Here is a 22,136-nt window from a genome sequence, read left to right on the forward strand (position 1 = left end):
CCTACACACGTTAGGACTAGATCAATTAAAAATTATTGACCAAATAATGCTCAAAGGAGTGTAGATTCATCCACTCTTGCAAAGGATTATTCCTCAATTCAAGAGATTCACCATGTTTCAATTCGGGAAAGCCTCGGATTTACAAAAGCGGATCGAACTTGGAATTTAGGATTATCTAGGGTTAGAGTTAGGGATTTAAGGCGAGAGATGAGAAGATTAGAGGAGAGAGAAGAACCTGTAAATAGTCCACACGTGTGGACAGCAATCTGGCCCAAACGCACGTGCATGGGTTACTGTCCGCACGTGTGTGGGGCCCATGAAGTCGAGATTGGCCACCTGGGGTGTGGTTGGCCAGGGATGGCCCACTCACACACCAAATTTCAGGCCGATCAGATGTCCGGTTTGTGCACAGTGCTCCACCGAAGTTTCAGCCCTCCTGGAGGGCCTGATTCTGCAAATCTGCTGTAGAGAAAGGATTGGTTGCAAAGGGGGGTGGATTTGAAGATTGGATGGCTGTGGGAGAGGATGGATATGGAGGGTAGGAGGTGGGGGCGATTTGGGATGGGTGTGGCTTCGCACCACGGTAGTTAGACCTTTGAAGAAGGGAGGGTTTCGCACCCAATTAGATTCCTCAACTCAGAGAATTAGAGAAGCAAGAAAACACAGAATTTTATTCATAATCTTCAATGAAAAAACCTACATGGGGTTGCCTATTTATAAGAAAACCCTATACCCCAAAAGTCGCACCATGTGCGCACACAAAGACTTAGAGACAAAGTAACAAAAATAACAACTAATCAACGCAATCAAAACCGTTCATGATATTTCTAATAGCAATAATAACCAAAACTCAAAATCCTAGATCATCTAGGGTAGTGGGCCCCGATCACGAGATCCAATGGTGGGATCCACATGATGATCAGGTCCACTCCAATGATCCATAGCACAGCTTCCTAGCTAAGAGGCTCTCCATAGATGTCGTCATCGATCCAGATCGATAGTGGGGCCTTCCTCCTCCTTGAGTACGTGCATAGGGTGGGGGGCGTGCATGTGCACATGATGCCCCCATCACATATCATAAGCAGTGTTTTAAATAGTGGATGGTGTGTAGCGTAGCATTCACCCTTTAAAGCATGAAGCGTAAGTTACATAGCGTGTAACATAATCAAGGTTGTGCTTAGTTTCACCAATTTCATGATATTCTTCACCAAATTTGACGGATTAATAATGAAATTTAACAAATTTCATGTTGTTTGGTGCAACCAAACGCAACCTAAAGTAATAGGAAAGGGCAATGATTAAGTATAAAGGTAAAGAAAGAGCAATGAAACTGATTTAATACTGTTACTTATATTATTTTACTAAAAGCATTAAAAAGATTAACTATTTTTTATTAAAAATAGAAAAATGCAGTAAATCATTGAAACATTAATTGATTTTAATATTGCAATGAAAAATAACTTGGGTTGTGAGATATGTAGTGTGTAACGTATCCTAATTATCATGTATCATGTAGCGTGGGTATACGTGACTAAAGCTATTTTCAAAAGCTATGTAGCATTAAGGCTAAGTTACACGCAATAGCGTAAGCTACACGCTACATAGAGTAGCTATTTAAAACATTGATCGTAAGATCCTATATTGCGGGTCTAACCATTAATTGTAGATCCCTCCTAAAGCAAGTTGATACCATCTGATCACTGCTAGGAAAATGGATGCCCAAATTGATTGCAATAGAAATTTCTAAACATTGACCTAGACTTTCATCATCTAGTACTCACCTTTGATAGCCCATGCAAATCAAGAATCATGAGATTCAAATTGGAACAACTACAGGTCATTTGGTAGCTTGGATTTTAATTCTTACCTAGAATCCAAATTTAGGACTTTTTTTTTACAGGTAACTGACTTATAATCCAAATCTTAGGATTTAATATCTCTAAGGCTTGGATTCTGTTAGCTGTGTTTGGCAACCTAGATTTTCAATCTCATGGAATCTAGAAACTGTCTTTGACAACTTGGATTTTCATCAATGGAATCCAGAAATTACATAGCGTGTAGCGTAATCAAGGCTGTATATTGACCCCTTATATTTCCAAGGTGTATATTGAAATTATTATTGAGTTTTCCCTATATTTTGTCTGCATAAAAAAATCGCTTTTGGAGAGGGCGATCCTACCCCACCTGATCACTATCCAAGAAAATGGATGGTCTAAAAAAGTATTATCACCAATTTGGATTGTCCATCATAAGAGCCCTACCTTTAATTGTCCATGACTCTTAGGAATCTCTATGATTCAATGACTCTAACCATCAGTTAATGGCCAAAAGTAATGGAAGGTTCCAATTGATCACATTGAAAAGGGTCCAACGATAGCCCATTCCTATCCCACTTTCGATCACCAATCACTATAGAAAATCACTCTATTGGATGATCCTAACCACCAAATCAATGGCTAAGTAATTGGGTGGGCCATATTGATTATACTAGAAAGGTTTTGACCATTGATCTGGACCATCTATCATGATAGGTTCCAAACATCTAATCAATGCTTAGGAAAACATATGATCAAGAATGATTGTATTGTAGGAAGGTCCATTCATGTATTTGGACTATCCATCATGTTGGCCCACATTTGATTTACATGAGAGAGAGAGAGAGAGAGAGAGAGAGAGAGTTGGGGTTTGATTTCCCTGGTTTTTCATCATAGCCAGCTTTTCATTTTTGGTTTTCCAAACAAGATTTAGGGTCCTAATCGGTAGTTTCATTTCCATGAAAAATTAATAACAACCAATCAACCATGTAAGAACCAATCAATTTTATGTCATTTGTTGGATCTGTTTTTTGGCTTTAAGTTAATATAACAGTTATTATAAGGGTTAGTGAACCTAACACAAGTTAAGAGTGATTGTCCAAACAAGATTTAGGGTCCTAATCGGTAGTTTCATTTCCATGAAAAATTAATAACAACCAATCAACCATGTAAGAACTCATGTAGTTAGGTTCACTAACCCTTATAATAACTGTTATTAACTTAAAGCCAAAAAACAGATCCAACAAATGACATAAAATTAATGTGGGGCCCACAAGACACTTAAAGCATTTTATCTTGTGTTCTCTCCTCCAATGTTCGAAATATCGGTATCGTGCTATGTATCGCACCCTTGGGATACAAATACGTATCGGTTATCGCACGGGATATATCGTTTGTATCGCATAATTTATCGCACTTTTTGGGAAACATGGGGAAACATTGGGAAAATGGTTGAATTTTTCAATGAAACTTCAGGGATTGTCAAAAAAGATCTTAATACAGTTTTAAATCATAACATTGCAAAAAAAAAAAAAAAAAAAAAAATTTGCACACAATAGGTTTCTTTTGTATAAGATCCCAAGCCAAGCGTTGCCTGATTGAACTAAGGCAACTATATTAAAATAAAATGCATAATATTTATAAATGTATCAAGAGATGTATAAAAACACAATTATTATTAAGGCAAAAAATTTCTAATATCTGATTAGTGGACACTTAATTGTTAAAAGAAAACCATTAGACACAATTATTATTATGTGGGCCACACCTCAATGTGTGTGTGATATATCTACACGGTCCATCCTTCTTGCCAATTCATTTTAGGACACAGGCCCAAAAATGAAGTAGTTCCAATTCTTAGGTAGACCACACCACAAGAAACAGTGGGCCTTAGGAAGTTTTTAATGGTAGGACCACACCATAGGAAATAGTTCTTAATAACCATTTAAAACCTTTTATGTGCCATAAAAGTTTTAGATCAAGTTGATATTGCATTTTCTTTCCATCCAGATCTGTATGACCTTATCAATAGGTTAGATGTTCAATAAACATTATTGTGGACACTAGGAAGCTTTTAGTAGTGGAAGTTCAATGATCACTTTTTATAGTGGTGTGGTCTACCTGAAACTTCTATCACCTTCATTATTTGGATCATATCCTAAAATAATATGGAAGAACATATGGATGGCATGTATGTATAATACATCTATAGAGGTGGGCCCTACGGTTAGGTCACCCATATGGCTACGGTTATAATCCGTAGCCATAGGTCCACAGAAACAAAAAATCACTTTGAAAAGCAGGGATATTTTTGTCCTCAAATGCTCTATTACGTGAAAGGTCTAAGTTGGGAAGGTAAGTTTTGGATCCTTCATAAAAGACGCTAGATAAAAGGTGGGTTCACAGTGGTAATTTGCTCCAAAATCAGAAGCGTATAGCCTACTGAGTAAACTCTGTGGGGCCCACCATCATTCATGCATTTTATCAATTTCGTCCATCCATTTTATCATATAATTTTAGGGCTTTAGACCAAAAATTAATCATATACAAAGATCAAGTGGACCACACCACCTGAAACAGTGTGAATTGAATTCTACCATTGAAAATTTCTTAGGGACCCACATAAGTTTTAGATCAAGATGAAATATGGGTTTTCCATTCATCCATGTCTGTTTGATCTTATGAACAGTTTGGATGACAAATAAACATCACTGGGTCCTTAGAAAGGTTTCAACGGTGGAAATCAATGCCTCCACTGTTTCCTTTGGTATGGTCTACTAGCTTTTGATATACTTAAATTTTGGGCTCAACCCCTAAAATAATATGCAAAAACGGATGGACGGCGTGAATAAACTACGTGAATTCACAGTGGGCCCAGCAGAATTTGCTCAGTACCATAGAAGCGTATTGCGTAACTCAGTACGCAATCTGATTTACTCAAAAGAAGAAACCGACTCTTCTTCCCCGTTAAAGGCGCAACCTGCCTGCGAGTTCAAATCCATTCAAAATCCCAAAAAATTAGCTATTCTTTCTTTCTTTTCTCAAAATCCCTACCCAAATCCCAAAAACCTCGACGAAAATCTAATTTCTTTCAAAGCGATTCTATCGAGAAGAAAAAAAAAAGGGTTTTAAGCTTATCCAGCTGGCATTGTCGACGATTGGCCCACCAAATCTAGTCAAAGGCCACCCCTTCAGGAAGATTTGAGGTAAGAGATTTTTTCCTATTTATTATTTATTTTTATTTTTCGAATTTCTAGAATCGTAGGTGGTTATGAAGATATTCCGACGATATTGTGTATGCAATCAAGGGAAAAGTCATGATAAATGCTGATATATCATCGATATCGGCAATATCGCATGATATTTTATGATATTTGTGCGATATATCGCACGATACATAGGATTCCGTATTTTTTTGCATTTCTGAGGGAAATCTTAGGGGTTTCGTATCGCCGACCATCGATAACGATAATATCGGCCGATAGTATCGATATTACGAACACTGCTCTCCTCCTTTTAGGGTTTTTGCCCTTCATCTTTGATGGAGGTTCATGGTCTACACCAAAGAAGATGTGAGGAGACTTTGAGAACATAGAAATAAGATGCTTTAGATTTCTTCAAATACATTTTATTTTATTCAAGAAGACTTGATTAAAAAAGAAATAAGATGCTTCAGATTTCTTTGGAAATCATTCATTATTTACTAATTAGGAAGAGCTAATTCCTCCTTACTATCATGCGCCAGGGCTTCTTTTTTTTTTTTTTCCTTTTTGGGTTAGCTTGTTAGTACACACCCATGTCAGTACACACACTCCATGTTAGCCACCCCCACTAGGGATCGATACCAAGACCTCAAGTGTTGAAACGAGGTATCTCCACTCAGTCTGCCAGTTGAGCTATGGATCCGGGTGTTATTAAGCCTTACAATGACTGTTACATTGAGTTGAAGCCAAAAACAGATCCAGTGCATCATACGAAATTGACATGGGGCCCACCAAGACACTAAAAGCATCCTATGTCTTGTGTTGTCTTCTCCTTTCAGGGGTTCTGATCTTCATCTCCATGTTTCATTTTTATTCCAAACATTAACAATGTACAAGAGATGCAAGGGAGATAAATTCAAATGTCACAAAAGATGAGATTCAACACCTCTTATTATGTTTGAATTTCAAATTCTCTACACATGAATTATTAACACCAGTTTTTTATCAGTTGAATTATTAACACCAACCTTAATACATGTTATACGTAACTCACAACCTAGGCACTATGGATATCACAAATCCAAGCGTACACAACTATAATGAACATGACATAAATAAATGAACTAAATGCAGTCTAACTTATAAATTTTGATTTGAAATTGACCTAAACCAAACAAATGGATACTCCACACAGGAGGAATAGAAACATCAAAGTTCCCAAAAGAAGCCTTGGTATTGCTGCCAACACCCAGCCCACCAGCCCTCACACAGACATCTGTTTAATTCCATAATGAGAGGCCACAGACATCCTCTGGAAAGAATATGTATGCAGTTTCAGAAGTTGCAAACTATATGTCTTAAAGACTGTTCTTGAATGATAAAACAAACAAGATATACATAGCTAGTGAAGCTTCAAGATATACTACAGATATTGCAAAAAGATTTTTGAGGCGCACCTGATCACCATCCTTAACTCCAAATGTCTGAAGAGATTCCTTATCATTGATTAATTTTTTGCCTTCATAAGATAAACAAAAATGGCCCCACACATGAGACCTACATTCACCAAATCAAATCCAATTATCCATAACAACTCAAGCCAAGAGGGGAAAAACAAAAAAAAAAAAAAAAAAAAAAAAAAAAAAAAAAAAACAGAAGAAGAAGAAGAAGAAGAAAAGAAAAAAGACAGAGAAGAAAGAAGCTACAAGATAAAAAGGGAAGAGAAACAAAACACCATAGCTAATTCAACACTATCCTAAGGGTCTTTAAGTCACAAATTTCATGAACGAATGTGTTTATGCACCAGCACAACATGCCCAAAACTTTAAAATTATACTCACTCAAAAAACAAGCTATACAAAACACGATGGAAACAACACCCAAACTTTAGGTAAGTTTCTCGAAGCATTCTATTTACAACTCATAAAATGGACCTTTTAGATCTCTAGGCATACAAATTTCTTCTGTATTCCATTCCAAATACAGAGACAGAGAGAGAGAGAGAGAGAGAGAGAGAACTTTGTCCTTTCTTACAAATTGAGAGAGAGAGAGAGAGAGAGAGAGAGAGAGAGAGAGAGAACTTTGTCCTTTCTTACAAATTTCTATAAATTAAGAAAGTTATGAGAAAAAAAAAAAAAAAACCAACCAAAATAACCATTCATAAGAGAGGAAAACATAAGATGCCACTCAAAGTTAGCCCAACATTTCAACTCAACACTCCCCTTTGTTCTAACTTCAGGTACCACACTTAATAGTATCTAGAATAATTCCGTCAAAGAAGAAAAGAATTTGAGAAAGAAGAAAAAGTACAATAGGGCTGGACATCTCTCCCTTATTTATAATATATGGAGAAAATACTAATAAATATGCTCATAGCACTTAAAGAAAGAAAAGATAGCAAAAGAGGAAAAAACATAACTTAAAAGAAAAATAACCCAACGACCAAAGGCCTATGACTCAAAAGGCCCAACAAGTCAAGGTATCCCGTATTGGTATCGGTTGGCGTAACAGTGCCCTCCAAAACCGATACGGATACGGGGGCGTAACGGCCCGTAACGGCGCAAATTTATTTATTTTTTACCAAAAAAATATGAAAAAATATGGATTAAATCCGGAATATTCTAAGTATTCCAAATATGCATTCATTTATAATTTGGAACATGTTTATGGTGGTGTAACGGTCCACTCTTTGGTGAGAATGCTATATCGAGCTGTCTGATGGATTTATGAACCTGAAAACCTGAAATTAACTGCAAACCTTTTATTTAGTTTTCTAATATATATATAAATTTACTATAATAAATGTAATACCAAAACATCTTATATTTTCAAGTTTTCCTTTTATTTATTGTGCTAATGCATTGCATACTTCGTGACTCACATACATTTCAATTCAATATATAGATTTAGGGACTTTTGTATCCTATTATGTAATTCATATACCTAACAATTTGATATCATTTTCCTCAATAGATCTTTATAAAAATTAAATTAAATTAAATTAGGGTAAATAGTATTGTCAATTCGGAGCTGATTAGGGGACCGTTTGATGCCCTAAACTAGCCTCAAATTAATGTAATCTATTGGCACTTATCCCACTAATGGATTGGTGGACATTTATTGGACAATGAAAAATGAAAAATATCAAATGGTCCTATTTCAAAAAACAAGTGTCTACAAACTAATAGTGAAAATTGTTCAAACAATTTAATTTTGGGATTGTGACTTAGCAACAATGGTCCCAAAATTTAATTGGTTAATTTTGAGTTGATATATACCTCATGTATAAACTTTTAGGGCCATGTACTTGGGGTCCACTCGATTATGTATTATATATACATGTCATCCATCCGTTTTGTCAACTGATTTAAGGTATTGGAAAAAAAAATAGGTAAATCCAGATCTTAGGTGGACCACTAGTGGGCCAGGCAGGCCACCTCGATATATTTGTATATCCATGCCGTCAATCCATTTTGCCAACTCATTTTAAGGCATGGTCTAAAAATTCAGGTAGATTTAAATCTTCAGTGGACCACTAGTGAGCATGCCTTTAAAAGTGGGGCACACCTCAATGCATTTGTTGTATATCCATGTGGTCCATCCTTTTAGCCCACTTATTTCAGGGCATGGACCAAAAAATGAGGCTGATCCAAATCTTAGGTGGATCACAAAATGGGTCTTAAGAAGATTTTAACGGTGGGCATTCAATCCCAACCAGTGTTTTAAATAGCGGTAGCGTGTTGCGTAGCGTTCGACCCTCTGTAGCATGTAGCGAAATAGCGTAGCGTGTAGCGTAAGCTACACAATACTTCTATTTTTTAATTTATATATATATATATATATGATAAATATTAAATAGTAAGAAGTTGATGGATAAGGTCTTATTATTTTTAAGTTAATACATGTCTCGTGTACAATTTTTTAAGGGCCCGAATTAGGCGGGACTCGGATTGTGAAGTGTAGCACACAAGTGTCAAAGTTTTTTGGGCTCCACCGTGATAAATGTGTTATATCCACACCGTCCATCCATTTTGCCAAATAATTTTAGGGCATGAACCCGAAAATGAGGCAAATCCAAAGCTCAGGTGGACCGCACCATAAGAAACAACAATAATTAAACATCCACCATTAAAAATTTATTGGGGGCTACAAAAGTATTAGATCAAGCTGACATGTGTGTTTTCCCTTCATCCATGTCAGTGTGACCTAATTAACAGGTTAGATGGAAAATAAACATTACAGGGAACCGTGTAACAAAATAGTGCAAGTGCACTATTCAACGTGCACCGCAGAACACAAAAAAAATAAAAATAATAATAAGTGCGTGGCTGTCAGTCTATTCCATTTTCGATGCCGGAAATGAAAAAGGAGGGGGAAACCGAAAGAAAAGAGAGAGAGAGAGAGAGGGAGAGAGAGAGAGAGAGAGAGAAGAAGAAGAAGAAGAAGAAGAAGAAGAAGAAGAATCCACGGCTGCGACCGCAACCGCAGCAGTCCGAGAAGAAGAAGAAGAAGGGGAAGAAGAAGAGGAAGAAGAAAAAAAGAAAAAGAAAAAAAGGAAGGAGCGTACCTATTTTTGTCTCAAGATGAGATTGAATCGCTGAAAACTGTAAATATTGAAGCTCCACAGCGATCGGTTTGCCTCTGGAAGTAGTTTTTCCAACTCACGATTGAAAAGTGGGGAGGAGCAACGTCAGCAGCGTCGGTTTGCGCCTGGCAGCGACTTTCGACCACAACATTGAAGGGTGGGGAGAGAATCAACGTCGGCAGCATCGGATCTGCTCTGTGAGAAGATTTTAGGTCTCCAAATGCAAGGGTGGGGAGAGCAGCTGCGTCGGCTGCTGCGGTTTGGGGGTGGAAGCCCTTTAGAATTAGGTTTTTTAACTTAAGTTTGCTTGTGGTGTGAGTTCACCACTGTTTCCTGCACTGGAAAAACAAAAAAAAAAAAAAAAATACAAAACAGGTAGCGTACGCTACCTGCGCTACACGCTACATACCTGTAGCGTACGCTACAACCCCTGTAGCGCACGCTACAGGGGAAAAACGCTATTTCTGACGCTACGTAGCGTACGCTACCGCTACGCTACGAACGCTATTTGATACACTGATCCCAACTGCGTGGTCCAATAGAGATTTTGATCCCTTCATTTCAAGGATCATGCTTTTAAATGAATTTTAAAAAATATGAATGGCATGGATTTACCATACATAAATCAAGGTGGGCCCCACCCCACGTAATAAAATAATGAGTGTGCACTATGCAGCGTGCACTACAGATTATACAAAAAAAAAAAAAAACTGCGTGGTTGTTTCGTGGCTGTGAAACAGCCACGCCATTGTGTTCGTTTTTTCTGGAAAAAGAAAAGAAGAGAGAGGGAAATGAAAAGAAAAGAGGGAAAGAAGAGAGGGGACCGAACCGAGAGAGAGAGAGAGAGAGAAGGGCAGCAACTGCTGCCGCAGCAGCGCCATAGCCGCAACCGCAGCAGCAGCAGCAGCCGTAGTAGCATCGCAGCCCCATGATAAGAAGAAGAAGAAGAAGAAAAGGAAAAAAAAAAAAGGTATGTTTTTTTTACCCTTTTTTTTTCATTTTTCTTTAGGGTTATGGACCGTAACGATTGTTACGGTACCGTAACGGCCGTTACAAACCGAAAAAACATAGGTGCCCCGTTTTGGGGCCGAATCACGTAACAGTTGATGCCATTATCGTTACGTATCGGCCGTTACGGCCAAAACATAACCGATTTGGGATACCTTGCAACAAGTCCACATGCAAATGTCTACAAATTCGAATTTAGCTTTTGGTGGCCCTTTGGTGCCTGTTTGGATTCGTGGAAAAAGGGGGGGGGGGGGGGGTAGTGGTAATGAAGAAATATGGGCCTCCAAGTAGGAGCTAAATTGTTGGGTGAATAATATTTCAAACTTAAAAAGGAATGTGGGAAGAGCTGAATATGTATCAACCCCTAACTACTAATTTGGAGAAATTAAGTCAGCAAAGAAGAGTTCCTACCTTTAAATATATATATATATATATAAACAAAGGCGAAGAGTTAAAAATATGCCTAGTTATATGAAGAAATATTCAAACTCCAAGTAGGGAGCTAAATTGTTGGGTGAATACTATTCCAAACTTAAAAGGAATGTGGGAAGAGTTGAATATATATCAACCCCTAACTATTGATTTGGAGAAATTAAGTCAGCAATGTGAAGAGTTTCTACCTTAAAAAATAATAATAAAAAAATTTAAAAAAAATTTAAAAAAAAAAAAAGTGAAGAGTTCCGAGTGACCAAGTTCTTATCCAGATGAAATGTGAATATGAACCAATTCGTGCCTGATTTTGAATGGCAAAGATGTATATTTAAACGAGGTGTATGCACGCCTCCGGTGTGTATCTTTGGGTTCTACACGTGGAGTCAACGACAACTTAGCTTTAGCATCATTCTTTGGCCAGGGTGGCTATGGTGGAAGAGCTGGTCGTGAAAGAAGTCGTAGACCTAGTAAGTGCACACATTGTCAGATCTCCAATCATTCTATTGAAAAATGTTGGGACTTTCATGGGAAGCATGCATGGACTAATCAAGCATCCTACACTAGAGAGAGCATGGGCCTCCTCTAGGTAATTCTACATTTACTGCTTCATAGACACATATGACTACTGAGTGAGATGGTTACTTTGACTCAAGAAGAATATTTGGTGTAGGACGGCCTAATCCAACCTTAAATGAATGCAGAATTTAAAAGGAGCAGATTTATGCAAGCATTAACAATAAAAATTCAGCGTTATACATCATGGACATCCATCATAAATAGGAAATTTGAATTTTTTGGATTGGGAAATCTGAAAATTTTAGAAAAAAATGGATGTTTCTTTGATTATAATTCAAATCTAGGGCCTTGGGTGATGGGATTTGAAGAAGATCAAAATATGTATATGGGGGGAGGGGGGCAAGATATTCCAAAATCTAATGATTTGAATTGAAAAGAAAAGGGATCGGCTTCTAGATCTAGAGAATTTAGAAAAAAATGAAGAAAAGAGTTTTAAAAAAGAGAATACCTTGAGAAAAGAAAGAATAAGAGAGAATAAGAAGATGAGAAATCACTTCCCTGGGCTTCACACCCTCTTCCAATCACTGAATGTCAAAGACGGAATCGTCCAACCTTGAAGAAGCAAAATCTCTCTTTTCATAAACATAATATAGCAACCTTTGAGGTTTAGGGCAAAACACCCAGCTAAATTCAAAATTACATTAAATGACCAAAATGTCCCTACTAAAAAAATTTCAAAAAAAAAAAAATCACATAAAAATTGTACACGCGTTGTCTCAAAACTCAAATAAATAAAATGTGCATAAAATAAACTCAAATCCAAGATGCCCGATGGGCCCCAATGATAGCGCAATGAAGGTGAACCGCAATGATCCAACGGTCCGATCACACCATCATCGCAATCCAACGGTCCAAATATCTCCTCCAAGCAACTTACATACGCCACGAACACATGTGTAAGGTCTTAAACCTCTAAAGACCCGACCCGTACCTGTTATCTAACCACATTGACACGAGTAACGCACAGCTCCTGTGTTGATATACCTTGAATGGTTTGATGTCCGCATCAACTCTCCTTGGCTGAAAAGAGCTCGACTCCGGTGAGATAAAACTCTTGTGCCTTTCTAACAAACTCTTATGCCTTTGCAACTCCGTTTCCGTTAATCATGTATAGTCGGATGATGGTGGATGTTCTTCCACTTCACCAACTACCTCTGAAATCTATCGTCTTGAATAGAAACAATTTGCTTATCCACAATTCCTTCAATTTCTTCTCTTTTCTCAGTATAGTGGGCATAGGTGGTGTAGGTTGGGAATAAATTTCAGAAATTAGCCAATGGTTTGGAACAAAATTAGGGTCTACAGGATGGTTTGAACGAGGCATTAGATCCTCCGCGTTGAATATTAAACTGATCCCCATGCGAGGTGGAAGATCTATCACATACTCATTGGATCCAATCTTTTTTAAAATCTTAAATGGTCCAGCATTGTGCACTTGTAACTTTTTAATGGTACCTTGTGGGAACCATTTTGGCCTCATCCTAACCATTACATAATCACCCTCATTAAACTCTTGAATTCTACAATATAAGTCAGCTGAAATTTTTTTTTTTGTTCATTACTAGCATTTATCCGCCTCCTAATCTCCGCATGCAACTCATGAATGTGATGGGAAAATCCATCGGTTGACTCTGAGGCCCTCTGGGTGACTGACATAAGTAACAAATCTGTGGGCAGTCTAGGTTTGTAACCACTAACAATCTCGAATGGACTCATACCTGTAGGCCTATTAACTGAACTGTTATATGCAAACTCGGTGACAGGCAAGACTAAGTCCAAAGTTTTAATTTGTTCAGCTACTAAATATCACAGCAAATTTCCAAGACTTCGATTCACAACCTCAGTTTGGCCATCAGTTTGAGGATAGTAGGCAGACGAAAATTGGAGTCTCGTGCCCATCATGTGCCATAATGTCTTCCAAAATAACTAGTAAATCAGACATCTCTGTCAGACATTATGGTCTTAAGCAAATCATGTAATCGAACCACCCCCTCAAAGAAAATCTTGGCTATGCTGGACGCATCTGAGGTTTTTGAACACGGGAGAAAGTGGGCCATTTTGAGAAACGGTCCACAATCACGAAAATGGAATCGTGCTTTTTAATTGTCTTAAGAAGCCCAAGCATGAAATCCATACTGGTGTCTTGCCACGGTGCATGTGGCATTGGCAATGGCGTGTACAATCCAGTATTCTGCTTATTCTGTTTTGTCAGTTGACATGTTCGAAATTGCCCTAAAATTTTGGCTACGTCTCACTTGATACTTGACCAGTAAAATCTATCCTCCACTAGGGCGATGGTCTTATCTCGACCAAAATGGGCAGCTATACCTCTAGCATGAAGCTCCCAAACAAGGAAATTCTAGAGGAAAATGCAGGGAATACAAGGTCTATCTCATTTAAAAAGGAAGTCATCTTTGAGCACGAACTCACCAAGGTGTTCCGTTGCAGTATCGATGGGCGTAACGGTGCCCACCGTTACCGATACCAATACGCCTCGTATCGGACGATACCAATACGCCCCGTATTGGCCAATACGAGGCCGTAACGACCGATATGGGGTGTGTAACAGTGCAAATTTTTTTTTGTCAAAAAATTATGGAAAATATCCATTAAATCCGGAATATTCTAAATATTCCAAATATGCATTCATTTATAATTTGGAGCATGCTTATGGTGGTGTAACGGTCCACTCTTTGGTGAGAAGTTGTATCAGACTGTCTAATGAATTTATGAACCAGACAACCTGGATTTGACTGCAAAACTCATATATTTAATTTTCTAACTATCTAATTTATATACTAAACAATTTGATATCATTTCTCCCAATAGTTCTTTAAAAAAATGAAATTAAATTCAGGCAGATGGTGTTGTCAATTTGGGGCTGACTTAACGAACCAATCAATGCCCCAAATCAGCCTCAAATTCATGCAATTTATTGGCACTTATCCCACTTATGAATTGGTGGACATTTATTAGAGAGTGAATAACGAAAAAAATCAAATGGCCCTATTTTAAAAAATAAGTGTCCACAAATTAACAATTAAAACTATTCCAATAATTTGATTTTGGCATTGTGACTTAGTAACTATGGTCCCATAATTTAATTGGTAAATTCTAAGTTAATACATGTCTCGTGTACAATTTTTTAAGGGCCCGAATTAGGTGGGACTCGGATTGTGAAGTGTAACACACAAATGTCAAAGTTTCGTGGGCCCCACCGTGATGTATGTGTTATATCCACACCGCCCATCCATTTTGCCAAATAATTTTTAGGGCCTGAGCCCAAAAATGAGGTAGATCCAAAGCTCAAGTGGACCACACCACAAAAAGCAGTGGGGATAAGGATGCCCACCGTTGCAACCTTCCTAGGGCCCACCATGATGTTTATTTGCCATCAAACCTATTCTTAAGGTCACATCAACCTAGATGCAAGGAAAACACAAATATCTGCTTAATCTAGAACTTCTTGGGGATCCCTAAAAGATTTCGATGGTAGGTGAACAATACCCTTTTTTTTTTCTTTTTTTGGCGTGGTCCACTTGAGCTTTGGATCTACTTCAATTTTGGGCTTATGCCCTTAAATGATTTGGAAATTTTGATGGACCGATTGGATATAACACATGCATCATGGTGGGGCCATGGAACTTTGGCACGTCATCACACCACCCAGGTTGGTGTGTGTTGCACCATGTCATTCGAGTCTAATTAGGTGAGGCCTTGAATGTGGGCCCCACCATGATGTATGTATTTTATCCACGCTGTCCATCCATTTTTCCACCTCATTTTATAGCATGAGACAAAATGAGGTAGATCCAAACCTCAAGTGGACCACACCATAAGAAACAACAATGACTACCATTAAAAACTTATTAAGGGCTAAGAAAGTTTTAGATCAAGCTGACACGTGTGTTTTCCCTTCATCCACGTCAGTGTGACCACACCATAAGAAACAACAATGACTACCATTAAAAACTTATTAGGGGCTACGAAAGTTTTAGATCAAACTAACACGTGTTTTCCCTTCATCCATGTCAGTGTGACCCAATTAACAGGTTAGATGGCAAATAAACATTACAATGGACCCTAAGAAAATTTTAATGGTGAGCATTCTATAACCACCGTTTCCTATGGTGTGGTCCACCTGAGATTTGGATCTTACTAATTTTTTGGATCATGACCTAAAATCATGTGGCAAAATGGATGGACGGCATGGATAAAACACATACATCATGGTGGGGCCCACAAAGCAGGGCAACAGCAGTACGTGGACCTTTTCTTAAAAAAAACTTGGGTGGAAATGAGCCACGTAGCCTCTTTGGAATGAAAAGAGAGTGAGAGAGAGAGAGGGCTCTTGGACTTCGTTGCGATTTCAAATGGAGAGAGAGATGCACAGGCTCTGTGCTCAAAATCCTAGTAGGGAGAGATGTGCATGGCTCTGTGCTCGAAACCCTAGCAGAGAGCAATGTTCGAAGTATCAGTATCGTTACAAGTTTCGCTAGCCAGGGATACGGAAACAATATTGATATCGCCGATAACATCGATAATAACCAGAAATGCAGGGAAACATGGGAAAAACCGATGGAATTTTATGCGAAACATCAAGAGATGTTAAAATGTACATATTTGCATTTTTAGAAATTTTAAAAAATAATAATAATAAATAATAATAAATAATTGTAAAAAGAATGCATACATAACAAATTTACATTTAATGGGGCCTTAAAAGCATGTGTTGTTGTAAGAAATCAGTCCAACCATCCCATTCAGCCTATTTAACCATCCAACCCTCCATCCAAACATCCATTGATATTGCAAAATATCAACAACACATGATATTTCACTAAGAAATCATCAACAATTGGAAAGGAAATGAAAGATTGTGGTCTGAATATCGCACGTGTTGTGATATCGATAATATCGAGATATAATCAATATTATCAACAACAAATTGAACACTACATACAACCATGTGCCTATGAAAAAAAAATTGAAAACAACTTTTTTTTCTAATAAACAAAATTTTGATGATATCAATACATTGGCGATATTATTAAAATATCATCGATATACTTATGATACACGCATTACATAGAATTTATATAGTCGAAAATATTGGTGACACATTGGTAATATTGATGCATTAGCAATACAAGCGACACCTAGAATTTACATAGTTGAAAATATTGGCGATTACATTAGCGATATTGATACATTGGCGATACTTAGCGATACATGGCTAATACCTGGAATTTTTTGTACTACTAGCGTTATCGGTATCGCTGCCAGCGTTATCGGTATCGCTGAGCTGGAGATAAAGATAATATCGGAGATATTTCGATAATATCGGAAATAATTCGAACACTAGCAGAGAGAGATGGTTCTCCGATTTTGAAACCCTAACAGAGACAGAGAGACGCTGGTCGGTTGATGGAGATGAGAAGAAGAAGAAGAAGAAGAGGAAAAGAAAGAAGAATAATCGGGTATGCCTTTGACCATTATCTCCTCTCCTCTTCTCTTTTTCTTTTTCTTTTTTCCCTTGAAGAAGACTCCCTTTTTCTTTGGAACGTTACGGGGTAACGGACGTTACACACTGTAACGGCAGTTAAGGGGCTCGTAAAGGTCGTTACACATCTCTTTTTCTGACCCACACCAATTCATACACGTATCATGTAACGGCCTAGGCCGTTACCGATACGTAACCGATTTGGAACACCTTGTAACTCACGGCCGATATGTAACCGATTTGGAACACCTTATAACTCACCCGAACTATGCTAGTCACCTAAGAGTGACACATATGTTCCCCCAAAATCTAGACACATGGGATACTCGTCTTTCAATTGCTCAAACCCGACAACTTCTACACTTAAGGAGTTGAGCAATGTCACTGTCCTACCAAGGGCATTGACTTGTTTATTCTTGATCAACTTTATGTTTCAGAACAAATGAATATTCCTGAAGAAACGTTATCCACTCGGTATGCCTTGGGTTGAGCTTCTTTTGGGAATTCAAATACCTCATAGCCTCGTGATCATAAAACAAAATAAATTCTTGCAGTAGAAGATAATGACGCCAATGATGTAGCGAATGCACTACCGCATAAAATTATTTGTCATGGGTGGAATACATTTGTTTCGCCTCATTTAGTTTCTCATTGAAATAGGCAACTGGATGACTCTCTTGGCGTAGTACTCATATACTTATGCCTGAAGCATCACACACTACTTCAGAGACTTTAGAAAAATCTGGAAGACACGTAATTGGAGCCTCTATCATCTTGCCCTTAATATCTTTGAACGCCTTAGTTGCGGCCTTAGACCATATGAACTCCCCTTTTTTAATGCAATCATTAATGGGAGCCATAATAGTGTTAAATCCTCGAATGAACCGACAATAAAATGTGGTTAAGCCATGAAAGCTTCTCACATCATGTATGTTCTGCGGTTCAGGCCAGTCATCTATGGCCTTGACTTTTCTGGATTTGCTCGCATCCCTATAGACGACACTATGAACCCTACAAAGACAACCCTATCAGACATGAACGAACATTTCTTAAGGTTCGCACATAACCTCTCCAGCCTAAGGACACTACAGACCTGCCTCAAGTGGTCGAAATGCAACTCTTTAGTGGTACTATATATGAGTATGTCCTCAACATAAACCACTAAGAACTTCCCCATGAACAGTCTCAAAACCTGGGTCATCACACATATAAAAGTATTAGGTGCATTAATCAAGCCAAAGGGCATGACCAACCATTCGTACAACCCATCATTCGTTTTGAAGGCCTTCCACTCATCTCCTAGGCAAATGTGTATCTAGTGATACCCACTCTTGAGTTCTATCTTGGAACAAGTGGTGGACCTAGCCATCATATATAACTTATCATCAAGCCTCGATATCGGAAACTGATACTTGACCATGATCTTATTAACGGCCCTACTGTCCACACACATCCACCACGTACCATCTTTCTTAAGTGTTAATAGTGCTGGTATGACACACGAACTCATGCTCTCCTGGATGAAACCCTTTCGTAGGAGCTCATCTACCTGCCTCTTCAACTCTACAGGATTTAGCCTGTAATGAGGAAGGTTCAAAAAAGTAGATCCTGAGACGAGTCAATGGCATGTTGGATGTCCCGCATAGGTGGAAGCTCATCCAGTAAATCCTCGAGGAATACATCACTGTACTCCTCTAAAACTAGGGTCACCTCAGGGGGTAACTCTACATGAACCTTGGGTGTAACTTCTCTAGCCATTAGGGCGTACACCGTCAAATCCTCCCCAGTCTCTTTCTCAAACTCTTCTGCATTTATGATATGCAGAAACTTCAGATTGGATTTCCTCTCCTTTCCTTAACTCACTCGTTTTCACATCCTTAGCGTTGTCCATGGGGCTCTTGGGTGGCAACGGATGAATCTTGATTTTCTTGCATACACACATTCGAGTGACAAAAAATCGTGATATTTTTATCGTACAACCATGACCTCCCTAGAATGATGTGGCCGACATCATAGGCAAAACATCACACCACAACATGTCTTTTTTATAAACCGATTTGGATGGGGACTAAACACTGCTGGGACAGGAGCATAGAAGACATGTCAACTAAAGAAACTTTGTAGGGTTGAGGGTATGGGACGAGCTTCAAACCCAAACGAGTGATTGCGCCAGCAGGAGACCACGTTGGTGCAACTACCACTATCTACAATGACTTTGAAATTTTTGTCACTACTCTTGATAAATGTGTACAAAATTGTGCTTCTACGCTAATCATCTCTCCCCTTGGCCTGCGCTAAAGCACATCTAACTACGGCTAGTGGTGTGGCCTCTAGTTCTTCTTTTTCATAATCACTAGCATCTATTTTTGGGCGATATTCCTCAACTTCATAATCACCCGTGTCATCCGCATTTTTATTTGACTCACCTATGACTAAGGCTTTCCCGTGAGTCTTTTCCGTGCACTGGTATGTGAAATGACATGTACCTTCGCACTCATAACATCTCAAGTGATTACCATTGCCAGGATTTGCACCAAGGACACCTTTGCCCTTATCATCCTTAGGCTTAGGAGGTGCACGAGCTTGCGCCCTAGGCTAACTTCTAATGTTAGGTTTGGTTCCGTGAAAACCACATCTAACATTAGTCTCAGGATTCAAAGCGTCTCGTGACAGGAGATTTTAGGTAATGCTCTAACTCTTGTATAAATGGTATGCCTGATCCAAGTCACCCACTACAAGGGTTATAAAGCCCACGGTGCAGATCCATGCGAAGACCCACCTCGAAATGCGCCAGCGTCACTAAGGGATCCTCCTGAATATCACACCGCATCATGTACTCCTCAAATTTTGTAATGTAATATGCAACCGACATATATCCTTGTCGTAATGCTTGTCGCTGACCTAGGAGCTTTTGACGATGAGAGAGAGAGAGAGAGAGAGAGAGAGAGAGAGAGAGAGAGAGATTTTTCCTTTAATAGCTCCATCTCTGCCCAGTATGCAACTGGGACACCTGATCTCTCGATCCTACGCTCCGTATTGTCCAAAACAATTTAGCTTGACCCACAAGCTTCATCTTCGCAAACTACACTTGTCGGTTCTCAAACATCTCATGCCATTCGAAATAATGGTCCATGTCCGCTAACCAATCAAGGAATGCCTTAGGATCAAGGCGCCCACCAAAACTACGAGCCTTTACTTTGACACTCTTTAAGATCCTCTCATCAGCATCATAATGGTCTTAATACTCAACTGCGAGTTGCGGATTTTGCGCCCCTCCAAAGCCTACCCCTCGGCCACATGCTCCACGACCTCTACCATGATTTCCTACCCGTTCCTCAACTACTCCCCCTACTTGTGACTGATCATCTTCTTCAATGTTGGAGATTTCTCTTAGAGATGCTTCTATCTAATCCATACGAGTATTCATGTTCCTAAATTGCGTCCCAATGGCGGCCAAATGTTGGTTGATCGTGTTCATCATCTAAGTCAACTGCTCCATGTTCAAGATCGAGTGTAAACCAAACCCTCTACCAATCCAAGTGGACATATAGTATAAGACTCAACTTAGGTTTCCTAAAACACTACTCCAGGAGACTGTTTTGACTCAAGATTATGGACACTGATGATCCTAACCTCTAGAATGATGCAAATGTGGAAACTTTCAGATCTAGACTCTTAATATAATGCAAATATGAAAATTTCAGATCCACACTCTAAATATGATGCAAATCTGAAATTTTCATATCTATATCTATATGCTATACATGAAATCCTAGAAAAGAAATCTAGACCCATGATAACTTGATCTAAGACGACCCAATGCAAGATCCTAGTATCTGATACCAAAAATTGGTGTAGGACGGCCTAATCCAACCCTAAATGAATGCGGAATTTAAAAGGGGCAGATTTATGCAAGCATTAACGATAAAAATTCAGCATTATACATCATGAAATAAGAAGAAACTAAGGAAAATTCAGCAATGATCACAGCCATCCATCACAAACACGTTGTATTGAACCTTAAAATCTGAATTTAGTCGGATTCAGCGAAAAATAGGACTTTTGTCTCACAATGGGTCCGTCCAACGATCCAAATGGATTTTCTAATCCAGGAAATATGAATTTTTTGGATTGGAAAATCTGAAAATTTCAGAAAAAATAGATGTCTCTTTGATTATAGTTCAAATCTCAGGACTTAGGTGATGGGATTTGAAGAAGATCAAAATGCATGTGGGGATCAAGATCTTCTACGATCTAATGATTTGGATTGAAAAGAAAAGGGATCGGCTTCTAGATCTAGAGAATTTGGAAGAAATTGAAGAAAAGAAGTTTAAATAAGAGAATATCTTGAGAAAAGAATGAAGGAGAGTGAATGAGAGAATGGGAACTCACTTCCCTGGGCTTCACGCCCTCTTCCAATCACTGGTAGTCGAAGATGGAATCGTTCGGCCTTGAATAAGCAAAAGCTCTCTTTTTCATGAACATAACATAGCATTACCTTTGTGGTTTAGGGCAAAAAACTCTTATAAATTCAAATTTACATTAAATGACCAAAATACCCTTACTAAAAAAATTCAAAAAAAAAAAAAAAAGATCGCACAAAAAAATTGTGCGCGCCATCTCAAAACTCAAATAAATAAAATGCACATAAAATAAACTCAAATCCAAGATGCCCAATGAGCCTCGATGATATCGTAATGAAGGTGGGTCGGGACAATTCAACGGTCCGATCACATCATCTTCGCAATCCAACGGTCCAAATATCTCCTCCAAGCAACTTACACACATCACGAACACGTGTAAGATCTTCAACCTCTAGAGACCCGACCTATACCCGTCATCTAACCACATTGACATAGGTAACACACACCTCCTGCATTGATATACTTTAAATGATCCGATGTCCACATCAATATTTCAAGTCGTTCAACAATCAACACAATCAGTTTATTCCTACTACTACAACTACTTGCACCCCTACGGCTACTTTCGTGACCTTAGCCTTAGCTTGTTTA

General features: G+C 38.5%; 1 protein-coding gene across 1 annotated transcript in view; it reads right to left on the minus strand.

The window, feature by feature from the left end:
- Positions 1-22,136, minus strand: part of LOC131255411 (uncharacterized) — a 53,381-nt gene that overhangs the window by 21,246 nt on the left and 9,999 nt on the right. Inside the window, exon 3 of the mRNA XM_058256122.1 lies at positions 6,475-6,574. Within this exon, the coding sequence (XP_058112105.1) occupies positions 6,475-6,574 (100 nt within the window). The remainder of the gene's footprint in view (positions 1-6,474; positions 6,575-22,136) is intronic.

Source organism: Magnolia sinica, chromosome 9, assembly GCF_029962835.1.
Source record: "Magnolia sinica isolate HGM2019 chromosome 9, MsV1, whole genome shotgun sequence".
NCBI lineage: Eukaryota > Viridiplantae > Streptophyta > Magnoliopsida > Magnoliales > Magnoliaceae > Magnolia > Magnolia sinica.